We start from the raw sequence: 23,971 nt of genomic DNA, 5'->3' as shown, positions 1-23,971 counted from the left end.
ATGAGCAATCACGTGTTCACGGGAATTAGCGCGATCTAACCTTTCGCACTCACCCTCACCAACCAGCCCTCATCGAGCATTAGCGGAGAGGGCTTATCAAAGTTCGACCTCCACCATTACCCCCCGAAAATTGCACATTTTACAATGGGCATGGCTTGCTGATAGCGCCAATGCGCATACGTGTTCAACAAACAACACAATTCAATTCCCTGTGTGTACCGAACAGAAGACAGCAGATGCTGCCTTGACCTATCCGCTATGACGTTTTTAAAACTGTGTGCTGCACAGCCACCAGCATTGTATCGGCAATACGCTGGTAGAGCATTCAAATCACGGCTCCACTATACCAATGGATTTGCATCGCAATTGGGACGAAACCAATCCTCAGCACCCCTGCTGCGTACCGCACGACGACCACAACCTACTCAACTCGCCAAGTGCATAACCCCAAAGTCACTACAGCCCAGCTTCGGAGTCGCAACGGCAACAGCGCCACAAGACGCGCCATCAAAAGCGCTTCCAAGCTACGTGCCACCAACTACCGGTGTCTTATCATATCTGCCACAGAAATTCGTCCCGTATGGCGAATTGATGAGACTAGACAAGCCTACCGGGACCTACTATCTCTTCTTTCCGTGCATGTTCAGCACGCTTCTCGCTGCCACCATGGCTACACCTGTTGCCGCGCCTTCCGCAGTCCTAGGAACGACAGCCCTCTTCTTCACAGGTGCACTCGTCATGAGAGGAGCCGGATGTACCATCAACGATCTCTGGGACCGTAACCTCGATCCCCATGTTGAACGAACGAGATTGCGACCAATTGCTAGGCGAGCCATTACTCCTATGCAAGCTCTTGTCTTCCTTGGCGGTCAGCTTACGACCGGGCTTGCTGTGCTTCTTTCTTTTCCAGCTGAATGCTTCTGGTACGCTACACCGTCACTTATATTCGTTACACTGTATCCTTTGGCAAAGCGAGTCACGTATTATCCACAATTCGTCCTCGGCCTTACGTTCTCATGGGGTGCCATGATGGGCTTTCCTGCATTGGGCATCGATTTGCTTGCGAACCAAGCGGCGTTGATTGCGGCTACATGTTTATATGCCAGCAATGTTGCATGGACTGTTCTCTACGATATGATATATGCTCATATGGATATCAAAGATGATGTCAAGGCCGGCATTAAGAGTATCGCACTCAAGCATGAAAAGGAAACGAAGCAGGTACTCTCAGGCCTCGCTGTTGTTCAGCTTGGTCTGTTATCCGCCATGGGAGCCACAGCAGGGCTTGGCCCAATCTTTTTCATTGGCTCAGTTGGCGGTGCAGCCTTCACACTAGGCACTATGATCCGCCGAGTCAAGCTAAAGGAGGTAAAGAATTGCTGGTGGTGGTTTGTCAATGGCGCATGGTTCACAGGAGGTGCCATCAGTCTTGGTCTCGCAGGAGAATATGTCGCGCATCTGCTTGGTTGGTATGAGAACGTTGAGAAAAAGAAGCAACCAGGGAAAATGTACACTAGTGTCTAATGAATTTTCTGCATGATAGGTATCATTGTTGTGCAGTCATCCGACGAGAACAATTAGCTCTACAAAAGAAAGAGAAATCCCATAAGAATGGGCTAGTGTACATTTTTCTTCCATGACATTGAGACAACCTTTTGCCAACTGGATCATGCACCTCAACCACTGTTGTCTACAATCTGTCTTCAACGATGGTCTACATTATTGGTTACATGCGGTCGAAGGTTTGCCAACTCTATCGGCCTTTTCCTAGCCATTGTGTTGTAAGGTCGTATATCGGTATTCGAGTTTGTCGAAGAAGTTGATCCCCAAGGCGATGGCGGAGCTGTGTGAGCGTGGGATAAAGGTGGTGGTCGTTATGGGGCGTTCGATGCTGTCATACCTTGATTGCCGATGATCCTATCAGAAGAGACGATTTCATCGTCCATTCCATATGCAGCTACCACATTTAGTAAATATGCATATTGTATGGCAACAGGAAGGCGTACCTTCTGCCCGACTATATCTCAGTCGGCGATATAGCACAAATACAAGAGCGTCTTGATGATGTAGACCGAGTAAGGCAATAACTACACTAAAGATGCCAGCAGCCCCAAAGATAATCTGTAGCGTTGCGTTGATTGTGTCGTCATGTTCGTTTGACATCGCTGCGTCTTTGACGTGGGTATACGGAGTTGTGATTGGTTGACGGTATCAAAGAATGAGCAGAGGGCAGGCAGTAAAACACAGATTCAAAAGCGGTAAACTAGCCCAGGATAAATGCAAGAAGATACTGTGAGCGATTTCATGATTGTCAATAGGTACTCTGTCGTTCTTTTAAACCAATTTCATGGAGGGCTATCACGATGCATCGCATGTTTGGCAATGAAGAGGAGTAAGCGTACACCACAGTGGGGTTTGGAATTTCCTGCCCATGACTGGTCCCCTCTCTGAAAAGCCAAGCAATTCCAAGAGCCAAGCAGTCTTGGAAGATGAATTTCAGCCATAGCCCCTCCTAGGTGTCATTGTTTACACAGCCACTCCCGGACTATGCAACATACGAGTTAAACTTCCCTACTTCACGACTGCTGTAACTGCCTGTTGTTTATCACGTGACTGAGCGCTATCTGGAGATTGAGATTCATAATATCTCAGTATGTCTGTAGCCAACGAGAGCAAAAGTTTCTTCGAGCCAACCTGGCCCAACTTCTTCTTCTTCTTGCGTGCAAACGCCTTCAGAAACTGGGCATGATATGCAGACAAAACTGAAATAAGTTCTGCTAATTATATCTTATTACTCTACGTCTGGTTCTTTGATTACGACTGAGGCTCTTGCTAAACTAGTACGAATACACACCGCATCTATGCCTCTGAATCGCGAACACAACAGCTATTACTGATGCTGGAAAAGTATAGTCACAATGGGGCTGGTAAATTCGCTCTTAGGTTATGTTCTTTTACATAATCTACTTTCTGTATTACGATACATTTAGAATTTTTTACACCAACGAAGTCCCAATTCATCTTTAAAGGATTTTCAATTGCGTGTTTTTTTTTAGTGCGGCAATATTACAGTATGTCACGAGGCGCAACGTGTGTTAATAAGGCAGGTAAGCAACTCATGAAGTGGACAGGGGAGATCCACAGAGATGCCCATCTTCTTGGTCTTGTGACATACCAGTACTAGGTAAAAAACCACGCCCAGCAACCGGATGGACCCGTAAACTTATTTCTACCGACCTGGAATCGTACTCAGCTTTGTATGCTGTTACTATAACTCTTTCTTTTCCGTTTTCTCTCGAGCTCGCTTCAGCTTTGATATACCCATGTGTCCAATCAGAAATCTGAAAGTTAAATACTTTCTATAGAAGAAGATTGCATACAATAGCATCCCTCGTAGTCAACTTTCTTTTCGCCGTTGAGAGCGTGCAATAGCAGTCGTATTGCTAGACTCCATTGCGAGGCATTGTGGAGACTTCCACATGGGACTCTGATCGAGAAGTCGAATCTGTGACGTTGCTTCGAATGTGATTTGAAGGTGACTTCACTCACGATGCGGTCAAACTGTTAAATGTCAAACATTCAGTAAAGTAAGGACATGCTCGTATCCTTGACCCACATCAAGGCGTCCCTGCCAAGCGCGGCGTTCTGCCACTCGGGCCCGCCCAGTGACAGCATAGCTTCCCCAAACTCCCACATCCAGCTTCGCGCGACATCTCCGCGCCAACTCTCGACTTCGGCGCCTCACACTTGCACAGAGCGCTGCAAGCAGTATATATAGTCTTTGTAACACCCGCCACTTGATCTGAGCGGCCAAAGACACAAACGCGCCCCAGCAATGGCTTCGCGACTGGTGCTGGTCCTAGGCGACCTTTTCATACCAGACCGCGCTTCGGTACGTCTCGCAAGCCACACATGTATTGCTCGAACCTCACAAACTCACAGGCAACTTAGGATATACCGGCAAAGGTACACTTGTTGACATTTCCTTTGCATTGCCGATTGGATGCTCCCACGTAAACACAGAGAGGCGCATGGGCTCACACCACCCCGCAGTTCAAGAAGCTCCTCGCGCCCGGCAAGATCGGCCAAATCCTCTGCTTAGGCAACATAACCGACCGCGAGACGTACGAATTCCTACGCGGCATTGCGCCCGATCTGCAGATTGTAAAAGGCGACTTTGACGTGGAAGCGCCGAATCTCGCCCTGTCAAAAGTAGTCACACACGGCAGCCTGCGCATAGGCTTCACGCACGGCCACACCATCATACCGCCGGGCGATGGCGACAGTCTACTGATAGCGGCGCGCCAGATGGACGTCGACGTACTCTTGTGGGGCGGGACGCACAAGTTTGAGGCATATGAGATGGAGGGCAAGTTTTTTGTGAACCCTGGGAGCGCAACGGGCGCCATGTCGACGGGTTGGTGGCCCGAGGACGAAGATCCCACGCCGAGCTTTGTCCTCATGGACGTGAGTCTTTTTTTTTGTTCTTTTACCTTTCTACCCCGCGAACATCAACCTGTCACACACGTCGATAGACATGATGTGATGGGGTTAAATGTGGAGCAAACGAGAAAGCACGAGGCTAACCAGGGGTGTGTGTGTGCGCGTAACAGGTGCAAGGTGACGTGCTCGTCCTGTACGTTTACCAACTCCGCAAGGACGCCGAAGGCAACGAGAACGTCGCGGTGGAGAAGGTGTCATTCCGGAAAAACGGAGGTGGTGCAGCATAGACGGAGAATGAATGGTTGTACCAACGAGCGACGACGACGGAGTGGGGTGGGTTGGGAAGACTGAAAACGCAGATCATAACATGCGTTCGTTGTACAAAGCACTTTCCCCGACTAGTAGTAAGAGCATGATTCATGTGTTCCTTCCCCGACGAATAGCGAAAGTTCCAGGGTCCCACTGCATCACAAGATGCTATTGTGTGCTCCCTTTTTTTTTACCCCTCTTTCTCTTGTCTATCCCCTCGGCCCAAATGAAAGAGATGATCTTTCTTCTGGTGCTCGACTCGTAAACGTGCAGAAAAGTTTATTTCTTTTGTTTTGTTTTTGCACTATGACGGTGATCTGCAATAAGTTATGATTTTATACGTAACTAGACTAAATTTTCCTCGGACCCCGAAGGCTTTCATATCCTAGCATTAGTGTCATTTTAGTCATCTTCTACTAACTTTCTTTACCCCTCGCATGTAATTTGCATAGCATAAGCAAAGCAAGATCAAATGCCTCACCGCGTGGGTATGAGAGAGAAGAGAATACGTATCTTTGCATTTCTCTCTAACGCATAAAATGACGTTTGTTACTCTGGCACACCGTTAGAGAAAAAAAACTCTGTAGATTATGGATCCTTGTGCACAGCAACACAGCAACATCATAACGCCTATGCAAAAACCGCCCAGAAAAAGTTCGCATCCTGTTTTGGTCAAAGTTATGCCACGTCTATCTGTCTATCTATCAACACATCCCCATTTACTCCTTTTCTCAATCTCCCCACCTTGGCCAATCTTTTCGTCCAGAAAAAAAAACATGCAGAAAGCAGAAAACACATCACTCACTAGGGGGTTCTACGTATACCCATTCAACCCACACCCACCTTATTTTCATCACTGCAAAACAAACCAAACCCAGTTGTTCCCCACACGCATATACACACCGATGCCAACGTTGAAAAAACGCATCCCCATCAACCCCCATAAAATATGCGCCAACAAAGACATACGATTCTGCAGCCCAACCACTTTACCACCGAATCAAAAAAAACCCCCCAAGTAAGATTGAATTCGTATGTACACCTGTCACCCCAACCCCCCCGCCACTTATCTTGATTGGAGAGCAAGCTCTCAGCTACGTGACGACGACTGGGGGGGTTTTTAGTTTGAACCGAAGCGAGCGAAACGACTTGTTCGGTTCTAACTCGCTGGTTTTCAAACGTTGGAGCTTTTTTTCGCTTGAGGCTTTTTTTTTTCTCTTCTAATTGACTGGAAAGAGAGAGAGAGAATCATGTGCATGTGAGGAAGAACAAAAAAACACGAATAGGGTTCCTTACGCTAGTTAGTGCGAGAAAAATGGGTTAGAGTGGATTGTATTGGGGGTGCTGGCGAGTTTGCTGTTTTGTTTCTGTGTTGGAGGGGAGGGGGGAGGGGGGCACGTTCAGCAAGGCCAGCGAGAGAAAGAAAGAGAGAGAGAGAGAGAGAAAGGGAGAGTTTGGGTGAGGGGATCGCCATCGTCATGCGTTTGTGTGGTATGGCCCCGGTTTTATTTTTATTTTAGGTAGTAGAGGGTGCTGATGATGTGGTAGTAAGTAGATAGCGTGAGGGATGATACGGGAAGAGAGAGAGAGAGGAAAATGGCATGATTGAAGGTATTTTTTGGGGTGGGGAATGATTTGGCATGTGGTTCAAATGGAACGGAAAAAAAGGGCGATGCTACATTGCCATTGTCCATTATAGAGTGGCAATGGGTAACCACACATGCACATGTATGGTTGGCGGTGGGGAGGGGGGAGCTAGTAACCCTTTTTTTTTTTTACTTTTGGGGTGGGATTGAAAGAACGGTTCGTTGGCTTCTAGCTCTTCTTGTCGTCCCGCTGGTTCAATACGTGCTTGACGGCGGTACCGACTTGGTCAAACACAGCCGGCATGCATGCAATCATGCCCCAATTGCGCTCACCTTTGATCTTGCGGCCAGCGGAAAAGTCAATCTGCTCGCCGCGGAAGTCGCTAATGATGCCGCCAGCCTCCTGGAAGAGCAAGTGGCCGCCGGCATGGTCCCAGATGCAAGTGAAGCGGTCGAGCGTCTTTGGGATGCGCACCATGACGTCTGTTGCGCCGAGGGTGAGAGCCACGTATTTCATCTGCTGGGACCAGAGCACGGTGCCTGGCCAGCTTGCACCGAGGGCAGTGGCAACGGCTTCGTGTTCAGTCTGCGAGAGCGACGTCTTGCCAATCGTGGCCTCGACAAAGTTTAGGTCAGAGGTCTGCTTGGGCGGTAGCGTAGTCAGGTCCACGTGTCGGGCGTGGGCTCCAGGACCACTGGCTTCCATGGTACGCAAAAACGTGCCTTGACCCTTGACGGCGGAAAGAACCACACCATAACCGTCGCTGTCGACGTCGTCTTCGGTGATGCGTATCGAGCCCAGGGTGCCTTGCAGGGGGAATGCGAGGTTCGGACACGCAATCACGCCTACTTGCTGTACACCATCGACGAGCAAACACAGACAAACGGCGTACTGCTGGCCCCGCATAAACGTTGCAGTGCCATCGACAGGATCCATGACCCAGACACGTCCTGATGCCGTGACTTGGCCGTTGCCGCCCCGGTCAATCAGATCGAACATGTCGTCCTTGGATGCGGGAAACGCTAGCACTGGGCCCTCGTTCAGGTCGTGCGCAGCAGCCGTGCTCGCAGTCGCCTCCTCATCTTTGCCGTTTGCAGCCACACGCGCATCAGCCTCCTCTTTTGCCTGTTGTACAAGCTGCCATACCCGGTCAGCCAGGGCCTCATTTTGGCGCAGTGCATCTGCGCTCTCCTCGCCCAGAAAGGCGTCGTGAGGATACACGGCATGAAGTGCGGAGATGAGAAGCGCTTGTGCGGCAAAGTCTGCAATCGTGACGGGACTGTCGTCTGCCTTGGTTTCGGCAGACACATTGTTGGAGAGGTTCCGGAGCACCGACTTGGTGAGGATGGATGCACGGTGGACGGCGCGCAGGGCGAGTCGGAGCTCTGCGGTATAGGCCATTGCGAGGGTAAATTCGTGGGGATCAATAAAATGTCCACTATGTGTGATACGTATTGCAAAATGGCTACCACCGGCGGTATTAAGACAATTGGGTTCAATGGCTTTGTTCAGATGAGGTGATGGGCGTGTTAGAAGCTACTTTGCAAGCGCATAGTAAGCGAGGCTGGCGTGACTTGAACTTGAACATCCTGAGAAGGAAAGAAAAAAGTCTTTTCTTTTTTTGCACAATGAAGCTCAGTCTTGCCAACAGATACAAGAGACAGACACCCTACATGCTGCGATGAGCAGGATACATATTGAACATGGTCGATTGTAAATATCCTGACAATAACGCCATCATTATTCCATCTACTTTAAATACGAACGATGATTTGAGTGATCCGAAAGTCAGACAGACGGTCCGATTCTGCACTTGATCAGGAGAGTATGGTGTATCGTAGAATGCCATGAGGACCCTGAGAAAAAAATCCATTGCGGCATATCTCCGATTCTACCCGCAGGACCCTCTCGTCGCCAACAGAGGCGAGTGGGAAGGATAGCCGTTGGCAAGAGAACCCACTATCAATCCACCCGCCTCAGCAAACGGGCCGATGTTTCGGAGCAGTTCCAAACCCGGGAGATGACCATCAGGGATCAAGCGAGCACAAAACAAAACGAGGCTGCTCAACAGCAATGCGCGCGTCGGGGTTTGCGCTCCGTGCTGGAATTGATGGTCGGAGTAGACGTAGAGTGAACTGCTTCCGTTACTCAAGTTGCACAGCATGTGCTTGCCTGCGACGAAAGGGGATTGCGTGTTGCGGGGTGCAGCGCGTACGTAGTAGTATTTGGCGCGGATGCTCCGGGAGTGAAGGACATTGGTGAGAGATGACTGTGTGATGGATGTACGCAAGTATATTATTAAGTACAGATATTTTCTGTTTCCAAGGACGGAGTGTTTAGAATTCTATGCGCCAACTATTGGGCAAGTCGTTTCCTGCATCATCTTGCATGTCGAGCACACAAGCGACTGGCTGCACAAAGGGTAGGGGTATGCTGTTGTTAGATGAGGCCTAGATGCTCTAGCTGCATCGCCCTGAGCCCTAATATCGGCGATGAGAGGAGAAGGTTTGGGTATTAGCTAAGTGCATCATGGATGTGGATGCATGGATATTGAAGGAGGTACTTTGGGGTGCTATTTGTGTGGTTTGTTGGGGCTGACAGGCGTGTCAAAAGCAGCGTGAATGTCAAGGCATGTGGCACGCACAGCTGCAACCAGAAGGGCGCACATGGTGTTTGTGGACAGGGCAATGCACTATGTAAAAAACGAAGGGAGCTTTTTGGGTCCAATAGTCGGCACTGCCTCGATTGTCGCGGCGCTGAATCGCGCGCGGGCGGGACGGCAAGAGGGAGTGCTAGATAAGCAGAGTTTCAAGGGGGCTAGATCCGAACAAGTGTGGATGTGGCGATAAGAGCGAATGGAGTGGTTCCTGCAGACGAGTGTAAGCGTCAACATGTTCACTTTTGTGCCGTGCGCCATCTAGGGTCCTGCAGTAACGAAGGACGTGTGCATCTGGGCAAAGAGGAGGAGCGTGGGGGGCTGTCTGTGGCCGCGTATGTAGTATAGTAGGTATGGGAGGAGGTGTGCATGCAGGCAGGCAGCTCGTGCTCGTGTTGGATATAAGCGGGCAAGTGACTTGCAGTTGAGGGCAGGCCGGTGATTCGTCCGGAAGGGGGGGCATGGGGGGCAGCTGGAACGGTTTGGAGGACGGTTGCTGGTTGCCTGGGGCTGGTAGGGGCGCGGTTGTGTGGGCCGAGCGTTCTTATCTCGCTTGCCCTGGGAGGGGAGGGAGGGGGGTGCCCATATTGGATGGAGGACAGTCTGCAATGGTTTGCGCAAGCCATTGACAGCGGGAGAAGAATATTTGAGCACGAGTTTGTGGGACGGATAGAGCCTGGCGTCGCTGAGGCCGGACGCCCGGATTGAGCGGGCTGGGCTGGGCAAGAGTCCAGATCAGTCTGCCGGGGGACGGATTGGGAGAAGAGAGGCGTGAGGCGTTCAGCAAGAGGCGAAGCGAGGCATGAGACAGTTGCAGGCGCATGCCTGAAGAGTTCGCAGCATCGAGGGATGGGGGGGCTATTGGGAGAAGAAAAGGGAGTGTTGAGGGATGGCACGAGGCGTTGCGGAGGCGAAAGGTGTGAGGGTGGTGTGTCGTGCATGGGGAGGTGGAGATGGTCGCTGCAGGACAAGGCGAGTGGTTCTCCTACTAAGATTGGCAAACGGCATCGAGCACGTCAATGGCGACAGATAACGTCTTCAGTGTCGCAATAGGCGGCAGACATGGCTCTAGTGGGGCCAAGAGGGAGGAGCACAAGGGGGGGAGCTTACGCGAGCGGGAGCAGAAGGAAAGAATGGTGCAAGCAAGTATTCTACGTATGAGCGTACAGATGGTAGCATGGGACAGTTTGGCAGTGTGACGGCAGCAGAGGGACATGGGGGATGGCAATGGCAATGGCAATGGCAACGGGCATGCAGGGCGGTGGGTGGAGCGAGGGCAGCGACGACGCCCCATGACTGCTGAAACCGATAAGAGGCAGCGTGGTTGTGGAAGAGGGGCATGGGGCTTGAATAGGAAGCCTTGTTCCTAGATTTGCACATCAGTCATCTGCTGCCCAGGCGCAGGCGCAGGGCCGGGGCAGATGACTAGCACTGGGTGCGCAGTCACGCAGTGGGAGCAAGAGCGGGCAGAGCGGGCGTGGTGGGCAGAGTGGGCAGAGTGGGCAGAAGAGGGCAGAAGAGGCGAGGCGAGACGAGACGAGGGCATCATGGGAGGAGAGCGTGGAGCGGGGGGGTCAGCAGGCATGGCAGCAAACACCGCGGCCGAAGAGTCTGGTGCATATCCGCACCTACATGTGTGTAGTAGGTGTGTGTAGATGGGATGCTGCTAGTGGCAGTGTAGTGTACACTGCACCCACGTACAGGCGCGCATTCACACGACGTTTGGGCTGCACAGGGCCGCAGTGCGAGAGAGAGGCATAGTCGACTAGTGTCCTGTACGCATCGCGGGCGTGGTGTGGTGGGCGTGAGGGGTGCATGCAGCGCTCGAGGCTACAGCGCTTGCAACGAAATTCAGACGTCGTTGGCTGCTTGGCTGCATGGTCAGCCCGTGCGGAGACGACCAGGGATGGCCGAGGACCCTGTCGGCGCCATCTGCTGAGAGGCGACTAGGGTCAGCCGTAGTCTGCGTGTGTGTGCGTGTGTGGATGCGTGTGGGTGCGTGTGGGTGCGTGTGGGTGCTGCCAGTGTGCCTGAGCGCAACTTAAGTATATCCCCCATCCACGCCCTCCCGCCGCCGCTCCACACACGGACGCTTCTGCCGCTCCACCTCCCTCTATATCTCTCTGGCCTGACCACCCTCTCTGACTCCCACCCTCCCACACACGCACCACCCGCTCCCTCTACATATAACCTGCTGCCTGTCCCTCCACCACTACCACCACCACCACCACCACCACCACAACCACCATCACCACATCACCCGCCGCAATGGCTTCCCAAATGGAGTGCTTCAACGACTTCTGCCTCTCCTGCGACCGCCAGATTGCCGAGAACGGCGTCTACTGCTCGCAATCCTGCCGCCTTGCCGACCTCGAAAGGGCCGGCACCACCGCACAAGCACCCTCGCAATTGTCCTCCTCGGCCTCATCCTCGTCGTCGTCCAACAGCGGCTTCTACCTCGCCCCCGCAATCAACTTCTCGGCATACAAGGCGGCATCCACCACCTCGCAAGCAGTCCCCTCGAGCCCCTACCACTACTACCCCACCGCAAACGGCAGCTACTTTGCACCCCCCACGGCAACCAGGCAATCCCCCCAGCGTAGCCTGACGCCCTCATCATCACGCTCCTCGCTCGCCTCTTCATCATCATCATCACGGACTCAATCAGGCATCTCGCAACAAGCGGCCACGCAGCTCAGCAGCTACGTACGATCGTTTGACCAGACCCGAGACGTCAAGAGGAGGTACACACAGTACTAAGGCCCTTTGCCCCTTCTGCCAGCCTTGCCATTGCGAGGCTGGCCTCACGACATTAATGACGGCCAAGCCTTTCTCCCCTTGGCTCCTTGGGCCCTCACTGCCCTCCTCATGTTCAGTTTTGCATTCGGCCCCATTGCCTCGCCCGCCTAGGTGGGAATGGCATGGGTCGACGGAGTTCACCTGCATAAGCACCACCGCTGCTCTCCCTTTTTCCATCACCTACTAGTTCTGTACCATTTCCTTTGTCAAGATACGTGGGTGCGCGGTGTACGATCAAAAAGTATTTATATCCATATCCCCCTTGGTGTTTCTGGGGGCGCAGGGCCGAGTGAGCCCCAGTGTTTTGTGTTATCTGGAGCATTTGCAGCCCCGGCGATGGGTTTGCTCGTAGTTGGGACGGTTGGATATCCTCTGTTGCGTGAGCCGACCACGAGGGTCGTGCCTTGTTTTTCTCACCTCACCTCACCTCACCTCTACCATAGCTTAGTAGTAGCAATTCCTCAAATGGAAGCCACGACCACGGGCATCGACTCGTGGTCGTGTATACACACACACACACACACATACTCATTTTTTTCTACAGTGATGGATAACTTGAGCCTCGTCCACCCTCCCCCCCGTCTGCACGTGACGAGGCACTCTTCTCACCTCATCTCATCCAGTGCATAGCCTCATAGTCAGATAAGCCCAAGACGAGACAGGTGAGACACGCAGGGCGCGCAAGGCTTAGTCCCTCTCCCTCTCCATGGATAAGGCGGGTTAAACTTTGATAGCCGCGCAATGCCCTAGCCCACACATGGACGGTGACTGTGCAGGGTCACAATTGGAGGGCATGAGGCACGACTAGGCCCTGCCCGCGCGGGAGTGCAAGGCAGAGGAAGAAATTTTTTTTCCCTCACAATGATCCAGAAGCCAGCCACAGGCAGGCGGCAGACGAGGGGCATGACAATCAGCAAGTGAGAGCGCGGTGGCGAGAGTTGGACAGCAGCGAGGGTGTGGGTGGGATGTTGTTGAGAGGGGTTTCCCAACGAGCAGGGCAGCATCCACTCTGGCGCCGTGTCCCCTCCCCTGGGAAGGGCGAAGGAGTTGGCCATGTTCCCTACTCGTCGCCTGTGTCCTGACTCGCCCGCCAACGCCCCTGTGATCCCTATGATTGGCCCAAGCGCCCGACGGGGTGGGGCGCCTCGTAGCTTGGCTTCTCCGCACTTTGGTGAACGGCCCGTCCATCGTCATGGGCACCGCCGACAGCCCTCAGTCCGCCACTCACTATGCCTGCGAGAAAAAGCAATCATCCCACCCTCCGTCATGCCGCCTTTCTCACCACGAAGGGGAGGGGGGGAGAATGTCGCCATTGCGCGACATTGCCAGCGTCATCCCAGCCGCCCAATCTACTGCTACCTTCCATTGCAATCGTCATCGCCGTTCGATGCATCGTCGGCCTCAGTTGCAAAACTGCGCTACAAACAAAGCCCTCATGTCCCCCCCCCCCAAACGAGGCAATTTTTTTCCTTCTTCTCCCCAGGCCGCGACGACTTTCCTTCGGTCCCCCATCCACGCGCTGCCAGCTCACCAGGGCTCCACTTGGCAAGCGAGCCCCGGGAATCACAGTGGACCCTCCGGGCCCCACGGCTCAGAGGACTCACGGCACATTCCCTTGGACGTAACTATGTAACTTATTTCCATCCTAGTGACTCCCGGTGGTTAGGTCATCGACAGAGGCGCAGGTGCGACGACTGTCAAGCGCTCGTCGTGTGACATGGCGCTAGTGCCAAATTCCATCACACCACTCACAGTCCACCTTTGCTCGCTTGCTCTCGCTCTCCGCAAGGACCTGGTGAACTATTCCGAGATCCGAGCACTTGGACATCGATACCCGCAACACGTCGCCTCAAAACATTGAGCTTCGCACGGCTTGCGGCACCCTTTCACTTTGCGTCCGCCTCGCATGCAAGCTGCCTGCTCTCCTCGCATCTTGTCCCGCCTTGAGGCTAGCCCAGGCCTCCCGCTCTCTTGCGCAGGGTTAGGCTGTTCGGATGTTGAGCGCAAGCAAAGACCACTTGTCGCGACGGACCGGAGAAGGCTACCACGTCCCCGACGGCAAACCCGAGCACACAGGGCGTGTTGAGCCTCTTCCAGACTCTCAGGAGCCGAGAGCACGCTACTAAGCCGCGACACAAAAGCAATTTTTCCTTCTTCAACAAAGGCTGCCTGCATCCTCGGGCCCCCTAGTCATTGGTACCTTTGCCCGTTGTCTGCTTACCAGTTTCCGATATTCGGCCCGGAAAAGTGAGTCACTAGTAGCATTCTCGATGCTGTGCGAACGCCTGGCCGATCGTCTCGCCCTCCGCATCGCCCTGTGTTTATTGACCCAAGGGATTTGCAATTTCTTCTCCACTCACACACACACACACACACACACACACACACACACACACACACACACACAAAGATACATGCACAATAAAGTCGCCAATGGCGTCCGAGCGGAGAGGCCTTGCATGCGTCCGTTCCTGTCAGTATGCTGATCACCCACAATCATGGGGACGCCCATCGCCTAGCCGAACGATAGATTGAACTCAACCGCATGGAGCGTGGCTAGGTGCAGGCACAAAACGTCCAGATGCGTACATGTGCGCAACCTGTTCGTCTCAAAGGGGCGTATCAATCTTGGTGACTGTGCTTGGAAACCATACGATGATCACGTTTGCCTCATGCAAGGAACCCGCACAGCAAGCGTCATCGCGATTGACAATGCCAATATGCAATGGAGCGATCATTTAAAATCATCTAACCTATCGCGTCTCCTCGCCTATCGCGCTGGGCTTCGACCTGTGAACTTTATCGTTTCACCCTCACGCACAGACCCCTTTTCTTTCCTCCAACCATGTACACTAGCATACACGCCTACACAGTTCACCCATCACTCTAGTTCATGCCTTGTTTCTGATAAACAGGCAGTTTGGCGGACTCCGTCTCTCATGGCCAAGTTATAACAACTTGCCCCTCTTGGGCGACAAGCAATGCTTGTGCTAGCCGTGTCACAAGGAGTGCGAGATAAGACAGCTGCTGACTCGAGATTAGGAATTGTAGAAACGCATGATTACATCACGAGTAATTTTCAATAACAATCCAATCGGCCTCTCCGCCAATGTTGCTGACTCGCTCGAGGATTTCCCAATGTAGAGGTTCGCTGCAGGGCTGCACGGCACGCGCCGTCCACGATCAGATCGCCAGATCTCTGTCGTTTGCATGTAACCCAATGCGTTCCGAGCAACTGGCAGTCACGGCACATTGCGCACGCCTCGTTCCCAAAGCATCACTCGCGCTAGCCAAGGAAGATTCCAATACCTTTTGCTTCGCACCATCGCCGTCTCTAGTGCATTCATCTTCTAAACAGCGCCATCCAAAAGTACCGGAGCTAAGACAATCCACGTGGACACTGAGAAACGCAAACAGGTTGTACAAGCACCGCCACCGGTATACACAAACTTTTTTGGCAACAAGGCGGCCGTGTCTACAACATGCGTTCCTTGTTCTTTGCGCCTCAATCCTGAGCCAAAAGCCCAAACAGTTGTCTTGGGCAGCCACACACATACACACAGTGTCCCACAGCGAATCGTCACCTTCCGAAATACCACCGCTGCAGCCAAACAGAAACAGTAGTGACATGTTTTGCCAACTTTTTATTCGGTTTTGCCGCGTCAAACGCACAGCGGCTGTAATGCAAGTAAGGAAAGGGTTGCTAGCCAACGACTTTGGTTGTGTCCATCCGGAGCATTATGCCGCGCGAGGCATTTTTGCCTACAGTATACCCTACACGTTATCATGATGTAAGTATTGGGTAGCAGAGAAAATATTCTATTGGGCAGGGATTTCTTAATTTCTCTGTCTCTTGGCTCTTTTGCCAGCAACGTCCGGTGACTTTGTTGTCTACTACATACTCTTCCACTTTTTTTTGATCCTTCTGACCGGACGGCCAACTACCCTTTCTGGTTTCTCTCTGTGTACTTGTCATCCCGTTTCTCGATCCACGTTGTGAAATCATTGTGGAGCTCGATTTATCTGACGCCGTTCTTGTGTGGCGAAAAAAAAAACAACCTGAAACAAAATTTCCAAAGGATGCAAGAGATGCAGGGTTAACTTTGACTTGTGGGGGTTGGTGTAGTGGAGGGATAATACGAGTACGGGAAAGATGTGGCATCGGAGTGTACCGAAGACGTGGTTAATCGCGCGAATCGCGCTGAGGCTAGAGAAGAGTGGCAACGGAGGATACCGAAGACATACTTTTGTCGCGAATCGCGGTGGTGAAAAATAAATATCGAAACAGAAAATGAGGCTTCAGGCAGGTTGGGATAGTGAGTCCATTGTGATGAGGATCTTTTGTCGCCACGGCAGCATGGGGCCATGGCAATGCATCCACAACGTTTCTCATAAAAGTAAAATTTTTATTCATCCACGGTTGGTCGTTGAGAATGGAAATGACACAAGTAGTCATGTTATCAGTATCAATGCCAAAGCTCAAAGAGATGTCTCCACGGTTTTACGTATTGATGTTTCCTTCCTGCTCTTAAGAATTTAAAAAAAAAAATGGAGTTGAAGAATTTCTGATATCACTGTCCAAAACAAAATCATGTTTCAATGTCGTTGTTTGCTGTAATTTCAAAGTCTTTTATAGTTTACCACAAAAAGTACATGGCTTCTTTTGCACATACATATTATCCCCTTTTGAGGCTATTGCAATGCCCAAGACAAAACCTGTATACGCAGAATATCAAGACTTTGATATATTGGGATGAAAAACACAACGCACGCATTACTGCCTTCACTGCACAAGAAACATTCTCTTTCTTTTCAAGCATTAAAATGACTTAAAAAAAATTCAAGCTTAAGAAATTAGTATTATACAAGAAACACAAAGCTACTATCTCTCTCTCTCTCTCTCTCTCTCTCCATCGAGTTGCCTAGATAAAACCAAGGCGAAAAAAAAAACAATCCTACAAAACGCCAATACGGCAATGAAGCCCAGATGTCCCCCACTCCACTTCTTCTTAGTCAACCATAGGAAGACAGATAGAGAGAGAAAAAGGGTAGAGAGATGTAAATAACAAGAATCCGAAACGCCCCAAACCCAAGCCTGGAAACCCCTATTCAAAGAATATATATATATATAGACAAGTTGAAGAACAAGAAACAAGAAGTAAGAGCCTCCAAGAAGAAAAAAAAAGAAGATGCAAGGCAGAGAAATGCAGCCCTTTTCCAGTTCCAACCCCCGCCCCCAAAACTAAGAGAAATCAAGAACCACCACCCATCATCTTCCGCCTCTGCCTCTCGGCCCACTCCCTACTCGCAATCCTACCTCTCTCCGCCGCCTCAGCCCTCGCCCTCTTGGCCGCCTCTTCCTTCTCCCTCCTCTCTCTCTCCCTCGCCTCCTTCTCCACACGATCACGATTGAAGACTTCTTTGCCCTTGAGCTTGAGTAGGATCGCATCCGCGGGCGTGACTACGGCTTTGGGGACAAGGATACTATTGCGGTTGGACGACGACGAAGAAGAACATGTGGATATGGAGCGCGGTTGGTGCGAGACGGGCTGTGAGAGGGACATGCTGCTTCGTTTGCTGGCGAGGGAGGTGGAGCGTTGCTGTTGTTGTTGTTGTTGTTGTTGTTGTTGTTGTTGTTGTTGTTGTTGTTGTTGTTGTTGTTGTTGTTGTTGTTGTTGTTGTTGTTGTTGTTGTTGTTGTTGTTGTTGTTGTTGTTGTTGTTGTTGTTGTTGTTGTTGTTGTTGTTGTTGTTGTTGTTGTTGTCGTAGTGGTGGTTGGGGAGGAGATGGGGGTGGGCCGATTGTTACGCCTGGGGCTTCGGCGGGCGAGGGTCGGATGGGCATGGTGACGGGTTTGCGGGATGCTACTGGTGCGGGACGGGGTTTGAGGGCTGCTGCTTCCTTTTTGGCTGCTTCTGCTTCTTCCATACGTTTGAGACGCTCTTCTTTTTTGAGGCGCAGTTTTTCGGCTATGGCGGAGCCCGGGAGCTCGAATTTGGGCTTTGTGGGCGCTTTTGTGGATTTTGCGAGGGGCGCCATGGTGATGCTGGTTGGGCGTTGTTTCGGTGCGGGTTGCTCCTCTTCTCTCTTCAGACGCTCTTCTTTTTGTGCTTTTAGTTTCTCGGCGATTTTCTCGCCCGGCAGTTGAAAGGCGGGCTTTGTCAGTGGCTTGTTTGACTTTGGTGGAGGAGGCATGCTGATCGGCCGTGCCTTTGGTGCTGTGCCTTCTGCTTCTCGCTTTAGCCGCTCCTCTTTCTGCGCCTTCAGCTTTGCGACTACGTCGTTGCTTGAAAGCTGGAATGTTGACTTGGTGGGAGCGCGTCCTTTTGGTGGCGGTGCAGGAGTAGGAAACGATACGCTGATCGGTCGCCGTTTTGTAGCGAGATAATCCGTCGTAGGCGCGGGAGCTGTCTTGACTTCCTTGCTAGTTGCAGTACGAACACTGGTTGAGCGAGCTAATGAAGACTTGACCGGCTTCATACTCTTCGGCGCAGCAGAACTTGGGGCTCTAGATAACTTTGTAGCTGTAGTCGAGGTTGCATACATCGATTTTGGGCGTGTGCCTGTTGTGCTAGTGGGCTTGGAGGCTTTTGCTCTCTCGGGCGATGTCTCCTCGTTCAATCGATCGATTCTAGCTACTGAGGTGACGTTCTCCAGAGCCTCCTCAAGCGCATCGATTGCTTCAAAAGACTCCTCGAGGCGCATGGGAGATTTGGAGAGGCTACGCGATGTCCGTCGACTTGAAGCCTGGCTCCTGAGAGTGGCCATGAGATCTTCATTGGACTTTTGGGTTGCAAGTGACTTTGGCTCTGTTTCTGGGCTGATTTCGACAGAAGGTACTGGAATGTCAGCTGCTGCTTCGGGGATCTGAGGTTGAGTCTGAGGCTCTTCCGCCTGTGGCACGTCTGGCGAGGCCTGTTGGGAAATTTCACGTTCTGCTACGGACTCGACTACAGCCTCATGTTGAGCCTTGTCAACAATAGCCTCTGGCTCTGTAACCGACTCTTCCTTTACATCTTCACATTGAGTTTCTGGTGCTTTTGGATCTTCAACCTGCTCTGGTACCCGTGGGGCTTCTTCTGTAGCTTTGGGCACATCTGTTGTTGACTTTGGAACTTGGATTTCTGGCTCCTGGACTGCGGGAGCGGCATGTTGCGCCTTCTTCATTTCCTCTTCCTGCATGGCCAATTGGCGGCGAGTCAGGCGTACGGGCTTAGTTGGGGTCACTGATCGTTGGACCTTGGTGGAGACCTCTGCGACTTCAGAAGGGTTCGCCGACGAATCGACGCCAGAGGCCGCAGGCAATCCAGACTCATTCTGAGTTTGCGAGAAGGATTGTGACTCTGTTGTACCGTCTCCAGCGCTTGCGGGCGCCTCGACGGGCTCAGGCGCTGTTTGCGCGTCCTCAGGTGCACCTTCGACTTGGTCCTCCTCTTGGTCCTCAGCAGCCTTGGTCTTTTTTCCTTTCTTGGCGCGACCTTTTGCCTTGCTCTTCTTTGCAGGAGTTTTTGCAGGCAGCAGCTCTTCGTCGTCGTCGCGGGGTTGCTCGGCTGATGCGTTGGACGTTATTTCGTTCAACGGCGCACGCTCGGTCGCGTCGGTAGTAGCCTCATCATGGCCCTGCTGGGCGCGCGCACGAGTCACACGCATGCTCAATGGCCAATTGGGTCCAATGGGTGTTGTGTAGGTATGTATGTATGTCCAAGTGTGTTTGCAGCGATGAAATGCTCCCAGTGTTGATGCTGCACAAGGGTGGAGCCGGCTAACAACAAATATCCCGGCTGAGTAAGGCGTGGCAGCACGCGCCAGTGGTTCTGCACGTGACCGCGAGTGCTTCACCCCTACACGCGACTGCGCCCGACACGCGGCACCCCACGATTCATAGCGCCATGCCCGGGACCGGAGCTGCATCCGTGCGTGGGGGCTCCTCGGTGGACGTTTGGTTTTTTTAGAGGCAATACTTGAAGGAAAGGCCCCCTGATGGTCAATTGCGCCGCCAGATTTCCTCAAAGCACCTGTTAGCGACATTAATCTTCGTGTCTGACTCGTCTGTGCCACCGAGCAGCACGCGAACCGGCCGCGTCTTTACCCCAATCGACACGTTGTACCACTTTTCGCCTTCTCTCCTTCTGCGCTCCTCCCAGCGCAGGTCTCCGAGTACCGGATGTTTGCAGCCCCGCGCTTGCGTCTCCTTGCCGTGAACAGCCGTCTCCAACCCCGCCTTAGCATGTCGTCACCTCGTTTACGGGCGACGTCCCGTCTGAACCAGGTCTCCAAGCATTTAGATCCCAAGCCCTTCCTCGAATTGAACACGCCCTTTGCTACCGAACGCACCACTCGCCTCGAAGACGAACACGGCAACCGCATAGTACCCAAGAAGCCAGAAGAAGCCAAGGCACAAGTCAACCAAGTTGAGCCAGTCAAGCCCCAAGTCAAGGAGACCAAGGAGACCAAGGAACCCACCCCGGAACCACCAAAGAACATGTCCAGCCAACCACCACACCCCGCTCTCCTCATCCCCGGGCCCATTGAGTTTGATGATGCCGTCCTCAACTCCATGAGCCATTACAGGTATGCTGCAGTCACATGTCAATGAGGTTCCGGACTAAGTACATCTAGCGAGTCGCATGTCGGCCAACCCTTTGTAAACACCTTCAGCGAAGTCCTAGGAAACCTACGCAAGCTCTTCGTCTCCACCGACCCTGCTGCGCAACCCTTTGTCATCTCCGGCTCTGGTACACTCGGATGGGATCAAGTCGCCGCCAACCTGGTAGAGCCCGGCGATGAGGTTCTCGTCCTACACACTGGCTACTTTGCCGACTCGTTTGCCGACTGTTTCGAGACATATGGCGTCAAGGCCACACAACTCAAGGCGCCCATTGGCGAACGACCACAACTCGACGAGGTCGAAGCGGCGCTGAAGGAGAAGGAGTACAAGATCCTGACTGTCACCCATGTGGATACTTCAACTGGTGTCCTGAGCGAGATCAAGGCACTCAGCGAGCTTGTCCACCGAGTGAGCCCCGAGACGCTGGTCGTGGTAGACGGTGTCTGCAGTGTCGGCTCTGAAGAGATCCGCTTCGACGAATGGAAGCTCGATGCTGTTCTCACAGCTTCGCAAAAGGGAATTGGCTGCCCAGCTGGTTTGAGCATCATGATGGTCTCTGGTCGCGCAATCGAAAGGTTCAAGGCAAGAAAGACACGGCCAACTTCGTACTTTGGTTCATGGAAGAATTGGCTACCAAGTAAGCAGCCATCATTCACCCGACTACTGACGGCATCATGCTAACACCATCTTAGTCATGCAAAACTACGAAGCCAAGAAGCCCTCCTACTTTGCGACCCCCTCGCCACAACTCATCCACGCTCTCGACACCGCCCTCAAGCAAATCCTCGCGAGGCCCATTGAAGACTACTGGGCTGCCCACAAGGCTGCGTCACAAAAGGTCAAAAAGGCTGTTGAAGACCTGGGCCTCAAGCAATTGGCTTCGAAGCCCGAGAACCAGGCTACTGGTATGACCGCCATCTACCTTCCTGAGGGCATGACACCTCCTCAAGTGCTCCCCAACCTCCTTAAGAAGGGTGTCATCTTCGCCGGCGGTCTGCACAAGGAGATTGCCACCAAATACATTCGATTTGGCCACATGGGTGTCAGTGTGACAGATCCCAACCGTCCAGACATTACCAAGGCGATTGAAAGCTTGAAGGAGGGTCTGTTCGAGGCTGGATACAAGGCTTGATTCAATGTGCAGAATGATGACACATTGAAATATCCATATAAACAAAAATAGAAAATGCCTGAATACAAATGAAGAACACATTTTTATGTCGTCAGCAAGCAGTTTTAGCAAACAATGTCGATGATGCATTTTTCGTAGCTATGTCTAATTTCTTTTGCACATATGTTTCCTACTGACAGCAAAACATCACTTCATCTGCTGAACTCTTATGCATCCTAAGATACCCAACTAACACCCTTCCCATTGAGCAATCGAGTCTACCAACCTTATCTAGAACTAACTGGTCGAATACCGCCTAGGAACAAGAACTCCATACGAAAACAGACATGTTCACCAACTTCAACCCGCCAACTAGAAAGTGAAATCATCGCTACCCTATGGCAAGGGTTCCGAGATGCGGGAAAGTGGATCGGATGGGGCTATCTTGAATGAGAATGGCGGAGGTGAGGGAAATGAGATAGTCCATCCTTGACCCTTTAGCTACACAGTGAATTTATATCTTAATTTGTTGTATAAACTTTCGAAGAAATTTACTGCCTCATCGATAATAGTTGAGAGAGCCTCAGTATCGTTAAATTTCTATTCCCATATGTGTTTGACAACTGTGGCTGTCCAGATTGCGGGGCTAGACTGGGTTGATGGGGAGAAGGGGGTTACAGTGTCGTCTGAGGGAATTAAAGGCACAAGGGGAGATGGATGAGGAGGTATAAGAGGAGGCTCATAATGCTGCGATTTTTGGGGGCCGAGGCACCGATGGTGAGGTTTGGTTGGAATGGGAGAAGTATAGGGAGTGGGACGGGGAATACGGGACTGAAACGTCGATGGGTAAGGTAGCGGCTGTAACTACGGTTGTTTTACTCGGTGTTTTTGTTGCTGTCCCAGTTACCTTTTTTCCTTCTGAAGACGGAGAAGGAGGTGCGGGATGCTGCGATTGGTCAGTGAGAAAGAGGTAAACGCATTGCGCCAGTCGAGATTGATAGTAGTACTGTTGTGCAGGAGGTTGAGGATTCATATATTCCATTCAGGTACTGTGCTAGGGAGAGGTAAATGGAGGAAGTTTGATACTCACATTCCTGTATGATTGGCCTTTTTTCTTAGCACTGGTACTGTGTGTGAATACAGTTATGATGATAGGGCTAATCAGCCTCTCCATATGTAGTATTGTTGGACGTGAAACTGACATTGGCAAGGTTCACTCTATGAGCTTATAAATCTACAGTTTCGATATAGAGTCTGCAATTTTGAAACTGACGACTCACGTGGTTGCTTTGACTCATGTGTGTAGATGACCTGGTCATGCTCTGAGCATTTAGTACCTACAATGGCCAGTTCGCGAAATGCAAAACGGGATTCACGACAAGTAGCGTTGGTTCCGAATGTATGCCTAGTATAAGAATTGCAAGAAAAATCCCATCTCCGTTGTATTGCAGCAATTTCATCTGGGCGCAGATAGAGCCTGTCGATGGCAAAGTATTTCTAGGCAAGCAAATATCAACCCCAAACGCACAGGACGGAGACTCCTGACCCGAGTGCTTTAGAGAGAGAAAAACGAAGAATATTTAAAATAACAAATACATTGTTCTAAGAAACCTAAAGTGCCACGCAATAGAAATAAGCATACTGAGAGTAAAACTCAAGCAGGTGTGCGACTTTCCATAATATGCAAAGCCGTCTGAGAGCCAGGAGAATTTCTGTTCTCTCACCGAGAAGTCCCCTTCCCGGAATGTCTCACGGATCACCAAAATCTCCTTTTATGTCTCATCAGACCGCATTGCTCGGCATCCGTCCGCCCGAGTATCGCATCGTAAGAAGGGTTTTCCGTCGAAGTGACCCAGAACCGCGTGGTTTGCATCCGTCTATTGTTCTTCTCAAAACACCATGTAAGATCCACGTATCCTATTATCTTTTCGCCGCGTCCATATGTATGTACACAAGGTTCCGTCTTTTCGTCTATCGGCTGCACTAACACTTGCAGCACCTCCGCTACGAGTTGATGAGATATAATGTTATGATCTACTCCCGGGTCGCATGTGAGCACGGCCCAGTTCCAGGTATCTCGCTCATTTTCGTGCCGACCGAAGATTTCTATTTGAGTTGGCTGGTATAGTTGGTGTTTTATCTGGCATATGTCAACAGCGGCTTTAAATGGGAGGAGAGTAACTTACTGCAAGCGAGAAAAAGTCAAAAATGCCGCATGTCCATCGAGACATAGTTTTTTTAAGAAATCCACGTACTGTGTGTAAAAAGAATGTTGAGTGTGCTGGTAGTAAATCTTGTTATGTTAACGCGGACATCTGTTAAAGTTGAAGGACCTTCGCGGTATCAGTGACTAAAAGGACCACATGGGATATAAGAGGAACCAATCGTTTACCTGATTTTTGAGGCAGGCAAGACGAGTCACACAGTTCAACTTGATGTCTGTCTTACGACCCAGGCGT

The 23,971-nt window shown here is 51.5% G+C and overlaps 8 protein-coding genes across 8 annotated transcripts; 4 read left to right on the top strand and 4 right to left on the bottom strand.

Moving 5' to 3' along the window:
• The first annotated feature begins 71 nt into the window (after positions 1 to 71).
• Positions 72 to 1,619, top strand: PSV08DRAFT_274472 (UbiA prenyltransferase family-domain-containing protein). Its single transcript, XM_014219481.2, has one exon. The coding sequence runs from the start codon at positions 259 to 261 to the stop codon at positions 1,522 to 1,524; it is 1,266 nt and encodes a 421-aa protein (XP_014074956.1). The 5' UTR covers positions 72 to 258; the 3' UTR covers positions 1,525 to 1,619.
• Positions 1,620 to 3,713: 2,094 nt separating this feature from the next.
• Positions 3,714 to 5,117, top strand: PSV08DRAFT_359838 (Metallo-dependent phosphatase-like protein). Its single transcript, XM_066092988.1, has 4 exons — positions 3,714 to 3,892; positions 3,952 to 3,966; positions 4,024 to 4,467; positions 4,614 to 5,117. Exons 1-4 carry the CDS (start codon positions 3,836 to 3,838, stop codon positions 4,728 to 4,730), a joined length of 633 nt encoding a protein of 210 aa, XP_065949571.1. The 5' UTR covers positions 3,714 to 3,835; the 3' UTR covers positions 4,731 to 5,117.
• Positions 5,118 to 6,246: 1,129 nt separating this feature from the next.
• PSV08DRAFT_274434 (uncharacterized protein) lies at positions 6,247 to 7,882 on the bottom strand. The gene has a single exon (XM_014219484.1). The coding sequence runs from the start codon at positions 7,738 to 7,740 to the stop codon at positions 6,568 to 6,570; it is 1,173 nt and encodes a 390-aa protein (XP_014074959.1). The 5' UTR covers positions 7,741 to 7,882; the 3' UTR covers positions 6,247 to 6,567.
• A 3,276-nt stretch (positions 7,883 to 11,158) lies between these two features.
• On the top strand, positions 11,159 to 11,905 carry PSV08DRAFT_274429 (uncharacterized protein). The gene has a single exon (XM_014219486.2). The coding sequence runs from the start codon at positions 11,264 to 11,266 to the stop codon at positions 11,753 to 11,755; it is 492 nt and encodes a 163-aa protein (XP_014074961.1). The 5' UTR covers positions 11,159 to 11,263; the 3' UTR covers positions 11,756 to 11,905.
• Positions 11,906 to 14,962: 3,057 nt separating this feature from the next.
• PSV08DRAFT_274409 (uncharacterized protein) lies at positions 14,963 to 15,394 on the bottom strand. The gene has a single exon (XM_014219487.2). It carries the CDS (start codon positions 15,347 to 15,349, stop codon positions 14,978 to 14,980), a length of 372 nt encoding a protein of 123 aa, XP_014074962.2. The 5' UTR covers positions 15,350 to 15,394; the 3' UTR covers positions 14,963 to 14,977.
• A 1,354-nt stretch (positions 15,395 to 16,748) lies between these two features.
• PSV08DRAFT_217529 (uncharacterized protein) lies at positions 16,749 to 19,443 on the bottom strand (the record flags this gene model as incomplete). The annotated part of the gene is made up of 2 exons (XM_014219488.2): positions 16,749 to 17,278; positions 17,357 to 19,443. 2 exons carry the CDS (start codon positions 19,441 to 19,443, stop codon positions 17,047 to 17,049), a joined length of 2,319 nt encoding a protein of 772 aa, XP_014074963.2. The 3' UTR covers positions 16,749 to 17,046.
• A 577-nt stretch (positions 19,444 to 20,020) lies between these two features.
• On the top strand, positions 20,021 to 21,671 carry PSV08DRAFT_407868 (pyridoxal phosphate-dependent transferase; the record flags this gene model as incomplete). Its single annotated transcript, XM_014219489.2, has 3 exons — positions 20,021 to 20,364; positions 20,413 to 21,038; positions 21,094 to 21,671. The coding sequence occupies 3 exons, from the start codon at positions 20,021 to 20,023 to the stop codon at positions 21,531 to 21,533; spliced, it is 1,410 nt and encodes a 469-aa protein (XP_014074964.1). The 3' UTR covers positions 21,534 to 21,671.
• Positions 21,672 to 23,186: 1,515 nt separating this feature from the next.
• Positions 23,187 to 23,874, bottom strand: PSV08DRAFT_274381 (uncharacterized protein). The gene is made up of 2 exons (XM_014219490.1): positions 23,699 to 23,874; positions 23,187 to 23,652 (listed from the first exon to the last, which is right to left on the bottom strand). Exons 1-2 carry the CDS (start codon positions 23,741 to 23,743, stop codon positions 23,269 to 23,271), a joined length of 429 nt encoding a protein of 142 aa, XP_014074965.1. The 5' UTR covers positions 23,744 to 23,874; the 3' UTR covers positions 23,187 to 23,268.
• Between the last annotated feature and the right edge of the window lie 97 nt (positions 23,875 to 23,971).

The sequence above is a fragment of the Bipolaris maydis genome (genome assembly GCF_028858645.1).
Source record: "Bipolaris maydis strain C4 unplaced genomic scaffold PSV08scaffold_3, whole genome shotgun sequence".
In the NCBI taxonomy this organism is placed as follows: Eukaryota; Fungi; Ascomycota; class Dothideomycetes; order Pleosporales; family Pleosporaceae; genus Bipolaris; species Bipolaris maydis.
The sequence above is the reverse complement of the archived record's forward strand: the minus strand, read 5'-3'. Positions and strand labels throughout refer to the sequence as shown.

Coding starts and splice junctions, on each gene's coding strand:
- PSV08DRAFT_274472 (XM_014219481.2), top strand. CDS start 259: ATGACGTTTTTAAAACTGTGTGCTGCACAGCCACCAGCATTGTATCGG.
- PSV08DRAFT_359838 (XM_066092988.1), top strand. CDS start 3,836: ATGGCTTCGCGACTGGTGCTGGTCCTAGGCGACCTTTTCATACCAGAC. Junction 4,468..4,613: donor CGAGCTTTGTCCTCATGGAC/GTGAGTCTTTTT, acceptor TGCGCGTAACAG/GTGCAAGGTGACGTGCTCGT.
- PSV08DRAFT_274434 (XM_014219484.1), bottom strand. CDS start 7,740: ATGGCCTATACCGCAGAGCTCCGACTCGCCCTGCGCGCCGTCCACCGT.
- PSV08DRAFT_274429 (XM_014219486.2), top strand. CDS start 11,264: ATGGCTTCCCAAATGGAGTGCTTCAACGACTTCTGCCTCTCCTGCGAC.
- PSV08DRAFT_274409 (XM_014219487.2), bottom strand. CDS start 15,349: ATGTGTGTGGCTGCCCAAGACAACTGTTTGGGCTTTTGGCTCAGGATT.
- PSV08DRAFT_274381 (XM_014219490.1), bottom strand. CDS start 23,743: ATGTCTCGATGGACATGCGGCATTTTTGACTTTTTCTCGCTTGCA. Junction 23,653..23,698: donor TTGACTTTTTCTCGCTTGCA/GTAAGTTACTCT, acceptor GACATATGCCAG/ATAAAACACCAACTATACCA.